At 30.1% G+C, this 13,636-nt stretch overlaps 1 protein-coding gene across 1 annotated transcript in view; it reads right to left on the minus strand.

Annotated features, from left to right (window-relative positions):
• The window catches only part of LOC115888072, a 417,007-nt gene that overhangs the window by 254,678 nt on the left and 148,693 nt on the right, over positions 1–13,636 (minus strand). The window contains exon 16 of the mRNA XM_030907644.1: positions 3,367–3,520. Within this exon, the coding sequence (XP_030763504.1) occupies positions 3,367–3,520 (154 nt within the window). The remainder of the gene's footprint in view (positions 1–3,366; positions 3,521–13,636) is intronic.

The following is a 13,636-nucleotide window of genomic DNA, read 5'->3' on the forward strand; positions in this document are numbered from 1 at the left end:
CCACATTTACAGTGTCGAATGACAGTTTTGAATGAGGTTAGAAATAGAAACACCAATTAACATACAGGGTGGTCCGAACTGTATTCCCGAAAATAGCATCCGGTAGCATATTCTGCACATAAAAATAAGTAAAAAAGTTCGTATAAATGTATGTCCTAAAATGCTTCGTTTCAGAGATACAGGGTGTAGAGATTTCATTTTTATTTTGATTTATTTCAAATAATTTAAGAAGTAAGGTCAGTATTTGAATGAAAATTGGTGTCTGGGAGTTTTTTGACATGAGAAATTTGATTTTGGTGTCAATATGACTCCTATTTGTAGGGGGCGCCACTCACATGTGTTTTAATTGTTTTGAAGAGTAATAACTTTTCGTCCGTACCTGTATAAAACTACTGAGTAAAAAAATATACATTTACGACATTTTTTGCGTAAAAAAGGTCTCTTGGTAAAAGTCGTTTCGAGTAATAGTTCTCGAGATATTTGTGAATCGAAATTATCAATACCTCTCATCATTGACATAAATTAAACATGTTGACTAAATAGTTATTAAACTGAAATCATAAATTTGAAATGTTTTTGTGCCAAAAGTTCAACAGAAACTGTACTATCATATTTTTTTTCACAAATTTGTGATTAATTTTAAAAAAATATCCCACAAATTTATTATTTCAGTCAAATAACTATCTACTCTCAGCATGTTTATTATTTGTCAATAATGACATGTATTGACTATTTCCATTCTAAATATTTTGAGAACAGTTTTTCGTAGCTATTTTTACCAAGATATATTTTTTAGGTAAAAAGTTACGGAAATGTATATTTTTTTACTCAGTAGTTTTATACAGGTACGGACAAAAGTTATTACTCTCCAAAACAGTTAAAACACATGTAGGTGGCGCTCCTACAAATTAGAGTTATATAGACATCAAAATCAAATTTCTCATATCAAAAAACTTCCAGATACCAATAATTTCATCCAAATATTGACGTTACTTCAGAAATTATTTGGAAAAAATCGAATTAAAAATGAAACTTCTACACCCTGTTTCTCCGAAACTAAGCGTTTTAATGCATACATTTATAGAAACTTTTTTACTTATTTTTATCTGCAGAATATGCTGCCGAAGTTTCCGGAATACAGTTCGGACCACCCTGTATAGTTTAATTAAATAATTTAGAGATTAATAATTTATATATTCTCAATAATGACAAGTTAATTCTCTTCTGAATAAAGTAAAACAATATAAATTTACAGGAAGATCGCTAGGATTTTTGTTGGTAAATAAAAGGCTAAATTTATTTAAATGCTATACAGATTATGATAATTTATACAAAGCTGGCAATTCTGTTACTATATACAGTTCAGTATTTAATTAAACATTGTTTGGATTGTTGATCTTCTTTGTGAATTGTTTATTTCACGTTCGGTTATTATATTAGTCAATATTTGCTCATTACTAATAATAATACAAATAAACCACACTTTATAATATAAAATTTCTAAATTGGTGTATAATTTAAGGATAACCTGATAATCGAACACAAACATAACAAGAATTTGAATAATATATTTTGGAACCCGGTATATCTATTGATATTATTTATTAATAATTCCTCCAATTTTAATATTCATTGCAAGTTATAAAAAAACATCGCAAAAAATACCCGAACTGCAATAAAGATTTTTTTTTTCAGCAGAAATGTACGATTAATTTAAGAATTATATCTCCAGTTGATAATTAAATTTAAAAAAAACTTTTTGATAAAAAATTTATTTATTTTTTCTTCTAGATCAATACTTTTTATATTAAATTTGTCACAAAAACGTTACTTACTCAAAATTTAATGAAGCATTGACTCTAAGTTAGTAAAAATGCAATAATTTTTTTGTTTCAATGTACCCAAACATGCTTAAAACTAAAAAACTTTTATTTGTTCATAGAAACTTAAATTTGTACAAATTTTCCCAAAACTCATAAAATAAACCGGAATTGTTCGAATTATTAATCAAAAACTGTTAAAATTATTGTGCATTGAAGTTTGACGATGAATATCTTTTAAACGGATAATTTAATCGCCTAATCATAAAACCACTTTTGTAGAGCAGTGAATTTCGTACAAAACCATAAGTTGCGAGTATCATAATGATTTTTTGTTAACGAGAATAAAATTCATAAGAAAAAGTAAATCTGCCTTAAAATAATCAAACTTCAACCTTTAATAACTTTCGAACAGTGAGGTTTACAAAAAAAATTTAAGAGACCTTTTTTGTAGAGAATTCAATTTCTTACAAACATGTGAGACGAAATATTTTTTCTAAATAGTAGATACCGAGATATGAATTTTTCTTTCTAATTATAAGAAAAAAATATAAATCTGAAAGATGGATAATCTTCCTATTAAAATTAAGAGCTCATACTTGGAGATAATTTTTTGAGGTGTCTACCAACCTTTTTTCAGAGTATAAAGTAAAAAATAGTCAATTTTTGACCCACCTTTGTAAATGCAGAGAATTTTAAATTAAATTAATACAATAAATTACCAAATCATAATTTATTAAATTATGAAATATTTCCATTTTTTAGTCGATTTTTTTGACCTATATGTATATTATTTAACTTTTATTTTTACCGTGCTTTTATTTTAACTGTGAACATAGGGCTTAACACAGTGCAATGCTATTTTGCTAAGTATGTTCATTTTTAAACCGGAACAGTCAATGCATTGGATTAGAGTGAATAGTATGCAACCAATACTCACAGAACAAATAATATTTTTTGTTTTATTTGGCTAAAAATAGTTCTAGCTCAAAAAATTACCAAAAATCCTTTTTTGAAAAAATTTCGATGACAAAAAATATTCTGAATTTTAATGCATGTCATTAAAAATTAATTTTTCAGCGAAAAAATAGTATTGTCTGTCGGTATTTCATCAATGGATGATAAAAGGTTGGTCATGAACTAACAACAGGGGAGTGATTTACAAATTACAATGATTGACGCCTATGTTCACAGTTAAAATAAAAGTACTTTTGGTATAAATAGATATCCTAAAACCACACAAATGACGTTGTCAAATCTTGAAAAAAAGGATTATATTAAAGCTGTCCTCAAATTCACTGTATAATCAAAGGGTTTGTTTACGTGTTGCTTGTATATGTTGGATTAAAACAAATCATCATAGTCAGTCTATATTTTATATATGCCTATTATTATTATCAACCAAAACTACTTAAATTTTGAAGGGTATAACTCCCCATGTTATTTCATATTTATTACACTAATATTTCAACTAAAATCAAGAACTCAGTGTAAAATTTACAAAATAATTACTCATTTAACCAGTAAAACAGCAATAAATTCTGACCTTTCCACCAACTATGCTGATTCCTAAACTTTTGTCCGGCTCCCGATATACTTTAACCACGTGACTGGAACCCCAGTGTTTATGGATGACGTCGTTCTGGTATCCCTTCATGCTTCCTTGGTCTGAGTCTAGCTGTTTTATTACTGCCATATCACTGCAAATAAATATAAACTTGTTTATAAGTGTTTGACGATCACATATCATATGGTATAGGGTTATCAGATTGTATACAAGGTATTTAAAAGAACATGTGCCATCTCTCGTGGGGAGATGCTCTCGTTAAATTTGTTGTATAATTTAAGATACCGATCAGCTCTTCATTTTACTTTATAGAGCAAATGATTCTAACAGATATTTTATTTAGATTAAAGCTGCAAAAATTAGTTTAAACCGAATTTTATTACCGTTATGTTGGTCACATTGCGCCGTTTTCAGCAAGGTTGTGGTTCATTATTTTACAATTATCCTAGTGTCAGTCATTATTTTGTATAATATCGTGTTGTTGAATCTTTGTGAGTAATTATCGTTTTTTACCTATTTTTATAGTCTTTTTTTAAAAATTGTACTTTTAAGCACAAACAGTTCTTTTAAGGACTAAATTTTCGAGTTTTTGTATTGCATTTCTTGAAATCGTGTGTTGAAAATATACCGAAGCATTTAAACAGTCGAAGCAAAGAGCTTGTAGCTTCCCTGATAAACTATTTTGAACGAGAACGTGACAATAAAGGTCCTTTATTACCCTTGACAGCAGTCAGAGAAGTAAGTTCGATTGATAAGAACATTACACCACTTTCAAAGTTATTTCTACGTTAGTTTTCATTAAATTCTGTGATTATTAGTTTGTGCATTAATAGCACCCTCTTACTTGTTATTACCACTTATGGCGTTGTAAGATAAATAAATAAATAAATAACCAATAATAGCGCTTTGAATAATCTTCATAATGGCCTAGTTTTTGCCAATATGTAATAAGTAAAATAAGCTATAAAACAAATAACTCAATTAATTACTAAATTATTAGTTATTAAATTAAAAACAAAACGTAAAACTCTTTAAAAATTATATAATAAATATATTGTTTGTCAATTTTAAATTAAGATTCATCTCATAAATCTATCACAATCTGGAAACGCTGTCGCCATCGCTTGTCACTCAAAGTTGATGACCTGCATCGGAAATTGTTTTGCGATTACTCTACTATAATATTGTAAAATCCTTAAATTAATAAATTGGCGCTTATCAAGTTTTCCCCTGGACTATTTTATAGATAGCTGGTTACCTATGTATGTATCCTATGTCCTGGATAACTCGTCAGATTTTATTATTCCGCGAAATAAAAAAAGTTATGGGCAATTTTCAAAATGGTCAAAAATTCAAAAAGATCCCGTATCTCAGTTGGCAGTCAAAATATCAACAGGGGGTTTGGGTTGGAACGAATTTCGACCACCTTGTACAATAGATTTACTCTCGCTAACAACTTTTTTAGTAAACGTTCCTGTTACTAGAGTCGCTACTCTAGCAGTCGCTGCTAACAATTACTTGGAAATGCCGACAAATTTCTTTAAAATCCAATGCATAGTTCTTAGCATTTCCGATTTTTACTGTCTCATATACAATATCAAGCGTGCTTTGTATAATGAGAGAGATAATTCTTATGGGAAATTAATTTAACAAGTTGAAACTTGTCTCATTTCGAAGACAACCGTAATGGAAATTGTAGGTGAAGTTGCATTATCAAAGCAGCTACAAACTTAAGCTAAATGCACGAACTCTTAGTTCCAAAACAACTAAAAACTTGACACAAAATAGAGTGGACACAAACTTTTAGTCACTTCATTATGCTTGACCGGCACCAGCGTTGCCCACTTTTATATATTTTCTTTCAATCAAAATATTTTGAGTAACAAAAATAAATTAATTATAAATATATAAACAGTTATTATTTACATCAACAAAACTCACCTTCTTAACAGCACTTAAGGGACATAAAGGGACACTACTACCGCTTTCCCGTTCAAAATATTATAATAAAGTAAGAGTTTTTTACGGCTATTACGCTATCTTGTACATTTCGCACTAAAAGAGGTTTTAAAAAGAACAATGTTCGACTGCAAGGTCTGTTAGTAAACATGTTTAAGCTTAAAGTATCGCAACACTATTTATTTAAACGACTCGCAATACAAAACTAAAGTGTCAAAACGAATGACAGAGTAGGAAATAAATAAATAAATGCGGCAACTTGACATTTTTTACAGCAGAGCTACCACCTGAATCCCCAGCGCGAAATTTAAATTCCAGTTAGTCAGCCCGGTGCCGAATATGTCCATGGTTGGCAACAATGAATTTAAAAACCGCGCCTTCGATTACGTAACTAAAAGTTTAATTGACATCAAATATATATATAATTAATTTCTGTACTTTTTTTTGTTTTATTTATACCCATAGTGATTAAACAAAATAAGAATACTTTATGATTTATAATTGAGATAGAGATTTTTTATTTAAAAAAAACAACTATTGAAATTCCTGAAGCGGTATAAAAATACCTTTTGAGCCTTTATGTATGTATGGATTGTCAGCTCTGAAAATATTTTGATTTTCAAGTCTAATTTTTATATGAGCAAATAAAATATATTTTCCCCTGCGATGTGAGCACCATATTTTATTAAATAATGTTTTAATCTCTTTATTTTTGTGTTGTATTTTAATTGAGTGGAAGCCGCAAGGGCCTATTGTGGCTTATCTCTTTACAACAGGCTAAAAAATATTTTTATTCGTTTCTGTATTTTTTATACAAATATAGGGTTACAAATAAATGTCCCTCCATAGGATATAAACCAGTTTTTTGCATAAAATAAATGCTTTAATATTCAAAAGTCTTTTGTTTAAGTGAGAATATAATTATAGTGTATCATGGAGTCTATACAGGGTGTCAAAAAATAGTGTATCTAACTTTGATGGATGATTCTACAGATAAAATAAAACAAAAAATTATTTAAAAAAAAACAAAAAAATAGTTTTTTCTTTAATTTCTGATCGTCTTTTGTTTATTTTTATTTCACTTTCTGGCAGTTTAGGTAAAACCTTACAACTCCTATATTTAACGTTTTTTTACTATTTTCAATACTGCCGTGACGTTAACGAAAAATCCTTTATCTGAAGAGTTGAAAAATTTTAGTTCTTGTTTGTTCATATTTGTTAATAGGACACTTCTAAAGGGTATTCCAATAAGAGGTTTCGGATGTTGATAACGAATAAAATAAAAGTTTCTTAACATAACTAAAAGTTATTTATGGCAGTGCGTAGCTGGACAATTATACCTGGAACACAATATCTGGTAAATGGCAGCGCACAATTCTTTTGTTGAAATTTTCCACTACTGCTGAACACATTTCTGGAGTTATGTTAAGCGGCCCATACATTATCAAACAAATTGCGCAATGAAGCGATGCGCAACGTTGCGTTGCACAACTGATTCAGCGGTCCATACACTATCAAACAAGTTGCGCAACAAAGCGATGCGCAACGTTCCGTTGCACAACTGCCTCACCCATGCACTTAGTAAAATTTTGATCAAACTTTTTATTAAAAGTTGTGCATTGTTTGAGAAACAATCATGTCCTCAATTGTCATTGCGTCAATTATTATCGTATATACCCTAGATGATATCGATGATACCAAAAAACGAAAAAGAAAACAAAGAATTTGGATGAAAGAACTAAAATATTGCACAACGAAGCGCAACACACACATACACTACACAACGCGTTGCGCAAACAGTCCTGTTGCACAAAAGAATTCAAATATTCTTGAAACTCATCAAACAATTGCGCAACGCATGAAACACTATCATACATTGGCAACTCGTTGCGCAACAGCCTGCGTTGCGCAATTTGTTTGATAATGTATGGGCCGCTTTACGAATTATTCGCCTAATTTCTCCTTCCAATTGTTGAATGGTTTGCGGATTGTTTTCGTAAGCTTTGCTTCTCACATAGCCCAACAAAAAATAATCTAGCGACGTCAGGTCAAGCATAAAGAAGATGAGAACGAACAAGCTGTTAGAGTAAACGGAAAACTATACCGAACGATGATTGATGTTGTTTTATGTTCTTTTTAAATTTCTCTAAAACAGTATGGAAATTTCGAAAAGTACAAACGGGATTAACCATTTTAGAACAAGCAATTTTTTTTATTAAGATTGCATTTTTTTCAAAATGTCAATAATAAAAATGTTTTTCCTCTTGTAAAGACAATCCGGCCACATACTGTAGAATAAAAATCAGTTAGTTTTAATAAGAATTTTGTAAAAAAGAATCGCAAGAACGTCTATGAAATATCTTTTTTCTCTCTGCAAAAAGAAGGAGCGTTAAAAAAAACGACAAAAAGTAATTGCTACATTACCAGCTTTTAAAAGGAACATTAACTTGAGAAAACATTTATTTACAAGAAAAACAACGTCGATAACGCCTCCCTTTTTAGACGAGGAACGCAGCTATTACTCGATGAGACTGAAGTAGGGATGTCTCTAAGTATCGATAAACTCATGTTGTATACTGAATTTATCAAAGTCAGTGGTATCGATAGTTCCAAAGGAATTCAGTACATCTATAATACTGTATACCGATTGCGATAAAAAGACCTAATTTTGTATATCACTTCTTGTATAGTTCTTCTAGAATAAGTTTTATTTCAGACATCGTTAGAAGTTAAAATAATCAAAACTAGTATATTATGTTTAAATGAAATTAAGATGGTAGTAGTAAATACAGAATTTTAAAAAATGTGTTGATTTTTTTGATCATTTATATTCATTTTTATTAAATTTATTCTAAAATTTTTCACACTTTTGATCTACATAAAACCTATCCAATACTGACTTTTGATCTAGTTAAATCATACAGTCTGATAATCACAATATCGTTTCTTTTATAACTAAAACTATGATATTAGATAAAGTGTGTCTCATGTACTACGGAATTATGAAAAATGTTACATTAAAAAATAGGTGTTTTAAGGTACCGGGTGCGTCTCAAAAATGGTTCACCCCTATAACTTTTTTATTTTTTGACTATTAGGAATGGTTGACGTATTCAATTGTTTATGGTCACTTCCTGTTTCACCGGAAATAATTACAACTTTTGATTTTTAAATAGCACCCTCGATATATTTTTACTGTATTCGTTAGAAAATGACACTCTGGATACAATAACATACCATGTGTCAACTTTAAACATTTTTGCTCAAAAAATTATTATTGTATTTTAAATTTCAATCTAGAGTGCCATGGCTGTGTTAAAAACACTAATTTTTAATCAATGAGCCTTGGAAAAATAGATTTGATCCTCTAAGGTTTTTCGTGTCTTGTTCTCGTTGGTTAAAAGATAACCAAATCGTATGTCAATAAACGATATGCGGAAATGTCAAAAGTTGACATTTGATATATCATTCTATTCATAGAGTCATTTTCTATCGAATAAAGAAAAAAGTAGTAGTAAAACTAGTCATTTTCGGTGAAACAGGAAGTAAACAAAAACAACTGAATACGCCAATCTATCCTAATTTATGTCATATACTAACAAAGCAAAATTCGCTTTTTTATCAGAAAAAAATAAAAAAGTTATAGAGGTAAGACACTTTTGAGACGCACCCGGTATAATATATACTACCCGGTATATAAATTCTATAACTTTTTAACCACTGATGTAGAATTAATATTAACAGAAAATTATATATTTGCATAGATTAAAGAGGAAAGTAAAGCGTTATTTGCGAAAGACCTTAACAAACAAATATTCATTTGAAACGATGAAACGGGAATTTGTCCTCGCTACCTGCAAACTACACATATTCGCAAAAGAGTAAACACATTACGAGTTCGAGACAGGGACAAGCAAACAAACAGAAACTCTGCCTGCAAAGGAACTGGCACTGTAAGCCTGTATTTAACTCCGGTTTAATGAAAAGTTTCCGAGCCTATTTACAACAGCCGAGGACACATAGAAACTCCGCAGCTAAACAAACTGCCCCAAACGTCTGAAACTTTCTTCATTTTCTTGGCGACCGAATGAATGGAATGTTTGATAATAATCGCCACAATTCAAAGTTTTTTCTTTGAAATGTTCGTAACTTTTCGTTCTTGCTTTACTTGTCGTATAAATATTCTTTTAATAATACCAGCAAAATAACATATTTGTTGTATTGTTTAAAATTTATTATATTATGTTGTTGATCATCAATAAAGTGTGTCTCACATACAATGTAATTATGAAAACAATATACAAGGTGGTCCGAACTGTATTCCGGAAACTTTGGCAGCATATTCTGCAGATAAAAATAAGTAAAAGTTCGTATAAATGTACGAGAATGTTCTAAAAAGCTTAGTTTCGGAAATACAGGATGTAGAAATTTCATTTTTATTTAGATTTTTTCCAAATAATTTATATAGTAACGTCAATATTTGGATGAAAATTGGTATCTGGGAGTTTTTTGACATGAGAAATTTGATTTTGATGTCAATATCACTCCTACTTGCAGAGGGCACCACCTACATATTTTTAACTGGTTTGAAGAGTAATAACTTTTCGTCCGTACCTGTATAAAACTACTGAATAAAAAATATACATTTACGACATTTTTTACTTCAAACAGGTCTCTTTGTAAAAATCGCTACGAATAATGATTCTCGAGATATTTGGAATCGAAATTATCAATACCTATCATCATTGACATAAATTAAACATGTTGACTACAGTACGTCTGTTCGTTCTGTAGCTACGGGGTATCCGTGAGAGGGGAAACGATATTCTCTCGGTGTTTTTCGTAAAAAAATAGACGACGCGTCCCATCAATAAAAATTCAACAAATTTGCAAGTAGCCAATAAAATGAGTGGGCGCACAGTGCTTCGTCCCATGGACAAAAATCAAAAAATAAGTTAAAATTTACTAATATCTGAATATATAATTTTATACTTATAGCAATGTTCAACCATCCTGTATATTATTTTTCATAAACAGCGTTTTTGTTAGCAAATATTTCCACTAAAAATAAATTTTGCGATCATTATCTCATCAGTGAAAAGAATAACATTCATAGTAGTTCTGTATATTATGGAGTTAAACGGGTACGTACTTAATTGAAAGCCACTATGGATATTGTTAAACAAGGTATGTACTTTAAATTTATTTCTAAACAAGTTCGTGATTGTTTAGTTTTTATTTATTTTTTAAGATTATTCTTAAATGGGTATAAAAATTTTACGTTTTCAAACTTCAAAAGGGCATTTAAAAAAAACATATCAAAACATATCGTATTTATTGAATATTTTTGTTGCCATATTCATACACTTTTAATTTTTGTATAACTTTATTTTATAATACTTTTCAGATGGAGTAAAATTGATAAGCAATGCCGATCTGGCTAATACTTGGCTTGATCATAAGGACAAGAACCTTCCAGTCAAATGAGACACCACTTGTGCCTGAAAAAGTCCACTATGTTGGAGCGAAACGTCGCATAAAAAAAGTGTCCATCTTTCAATTTATTATAAAATCTCATACCCAAGAAAAGGAAAAAATAATATATGGATATGGTCTATTAAAGAGGTAACTATTAACATCCGAACCCCTCATACCGACAAAATGAACAGTAACAACGCGAAAAGTAACATATTAGAAAATGATGTACAGAAATATCTTATATGTGAGGATACTTCATCTACCTGTGATTTGGATACTATAAATTTGGAAGATTCTGTCAGCAGTGATTCTCCTGAATCAGAGTAGTTACGATCTATGCATTTTGTTGTCCTAAAGTAAATTTATAGTATCTTAAGTTTTTTTTCTAATTAAATATAACATTAGTGTTTCTTTTTCATTAAAGAAAAACATTTTTATCTTATATTAGGCTTATATTGTAGGAATCATGTTCTAATGTTATTTCAATTCTTTTTTATCACAGGAATTTATTTAATACTTACACCGTTTTCATACTATAACTTATTATTTGCTTAGATGGAACACAGCTCCAACATTATTATTATTTTTAAGATTTTTTTTTCATAAACGTGGGACTAAGAACATCATCATTTAGTACAATGAGAGTACTCATCATTTGTGTCAAATAAACCTAGTTTGAATAAATTGCTTACAATAAAAGAGAAGTTTTGGATTTTTGTCCTCTAGAGCCATATGTTCGAAGCACTGTGGGGCGGAGCGATTTGCGGTGACGTACTCGTTAAGTCGACGAATAAAATAAATTGTTGTTTATTTAAATATTTTTTGTCCGCATTCCTTTCATAGACACAGATCCAGCAGACGTACTGTAAATAGTTATTAGACTGAAATCATAAATTTGAAGTGATTTTGCGCCAAAAGTAACACATTTTTTCAGACGTTTTAAGAACCGTTATTCCGATTTGAATGAGATTTGGGGTGTCTATGTTTTGCTAAGTGCTCTAACATTTGTCTATCACAAAAATCAAGAAAAAATACTGGAAGGTTCAAAATTACTCCCATCCCTACACAAATTTTAGTATAAAAATTTTCCAACTCCAATGACGACAATTTTTTTTCACATGTTGTATTTACTACATTTTTATCACTTGCAGCAAAACGCTACATCGATCGCATAGTTTTTGAGAAAAACATTTTTGGAGAATTAATTTTTCCAAAGCAGACCTACTAAATAGGCAGGTTCTAATATTCCGTGGACATAGGACAATTACGTATTTATTGGATCAAAATAAGTTAATTGCGCATAATTACACAAAAATGCTTCAAAAAATAAAAAATAAACCCGAACGTTAATTAATTTAAAAATTATTAATTTTTTAAGCTTTTTATGAAGCCATTTTCCATCGCCAACTAGATTATTAGAGCATAATAGATTTTATGCGCCTCCATAGCTCGATGTGACAAAAAATATTTTTTGTAAGTCTGGTCTGGTTTGTAAAAATATTTTTTTTCCTAAAAGTATGCACGGTAATATTATTTACAAGAGACAAAAAACGCAGTAAATACTAGAGGGACCATTTTACAAAAAGAAATTTGGCCTTCGGTGGTGTATTCAGAAAATATTTATACTATAATTTATGTAAAGGTGGTGGTAGTTTTGACCCTTCCCGTACTTCTTGATTTTCGTGAAAGTCAAATGTTAGAGCACTTAGCAAAATAGACACCCAAAATCTCATTCCAATCGGAATAACGGTTTTTAAAATATCTGAAAAAATGTGTTTATTTTTTTAAAGTTTCTTGTCCTCTAGCGGACAAAAGAAGCAATGTTGTATAGAGGTAAACTGTGTCCAATGCACTAATTTTGATTCCAAAAATAGGTAGTAGTTCTATGTGCAGATGTGCTCACAAAATTTAATTTCAATACAAACTATTGTTCTCCTTGGAGCCACCCGCATCATACGAGAGTCGCCACCCTGTAGACATTTTCAATAGTATTAAACTTTTTCAACTTTCTAACAGCCTCTAACACCATAAGAAAAATATCATTTTTGTTAAAATAGTTCAATGTTTTCCCAGATTCCAGACTACTTACGCCTTAAGCCGACCCAACTTTATCCATTTCCATCTAAGCGGTAATCGTCGTTCTTGCTACGCCAAACTTCACCCGCAAGAAGAACGATCAGAAGAAGAAGAAACTACTCAACACCGACATACGCGCGCGTCTTTACATGGTTCTCGCCGCACTAAGGGCGGCCTTTGTTGCCTCAATACCCCTAATCCCATTAAAACTACTACAGGATTACGACGTAGTTAGATGCGACTAGTTTCGCCGCCATATCGGAAATTATGGAAGCAGTCGTCAACTGGCGGAAATTGACTAAATTAAAGTTTTTCGTTCGGATTAATATACAGGGTGAGTCTTAAATAAGTACAAAGATTTTCAAGGCTAGTAATTTCAGATCCTAATAAAAGAAACATATTTCGTCTTTACCGTTTTTCAAATAAGTCCAAAATAATGGAGATATTTTGCTTTCTAAATCAAAAAAAAATATATTTTTCGCTTAAATTTTGAGAACCACTAGATCTTTCCTGTTTTTTTTTCTTGTCAATTTAATCAACGTAGCTATGTTGCCATATTAAGAAGATATTTTGTTTTTAGCTGAAAATTAAAAAGGTTGGAAAATAAAAAAAAATGAAAATATGGTTGAATGAAAGTCCTAAAAGTCAAAACGCGTTTCTATGGTACTATAATTTTGATTTCATTCTTTGATAGAATATTATTATTAATTTTGATTAACGTCATATTTTGTCTCTT

The sequence above is a fragment of the Sitophilus oryzae genome, unplaced genomic scaffold (assembly GCF_002938485.1).
Source record: "Sitophilus oryzae breed Bouriz unplaced genomic scaffold, Soryzae_2.0 scaffold_682_pilon_pilon, whole genome shotgun sequence".
NCBI lineage: Eukaryota > Metazoa > Arthropoda > Insecta > Coleoptera > Curculionidae > Sitophilus > Sitophilus oryzae.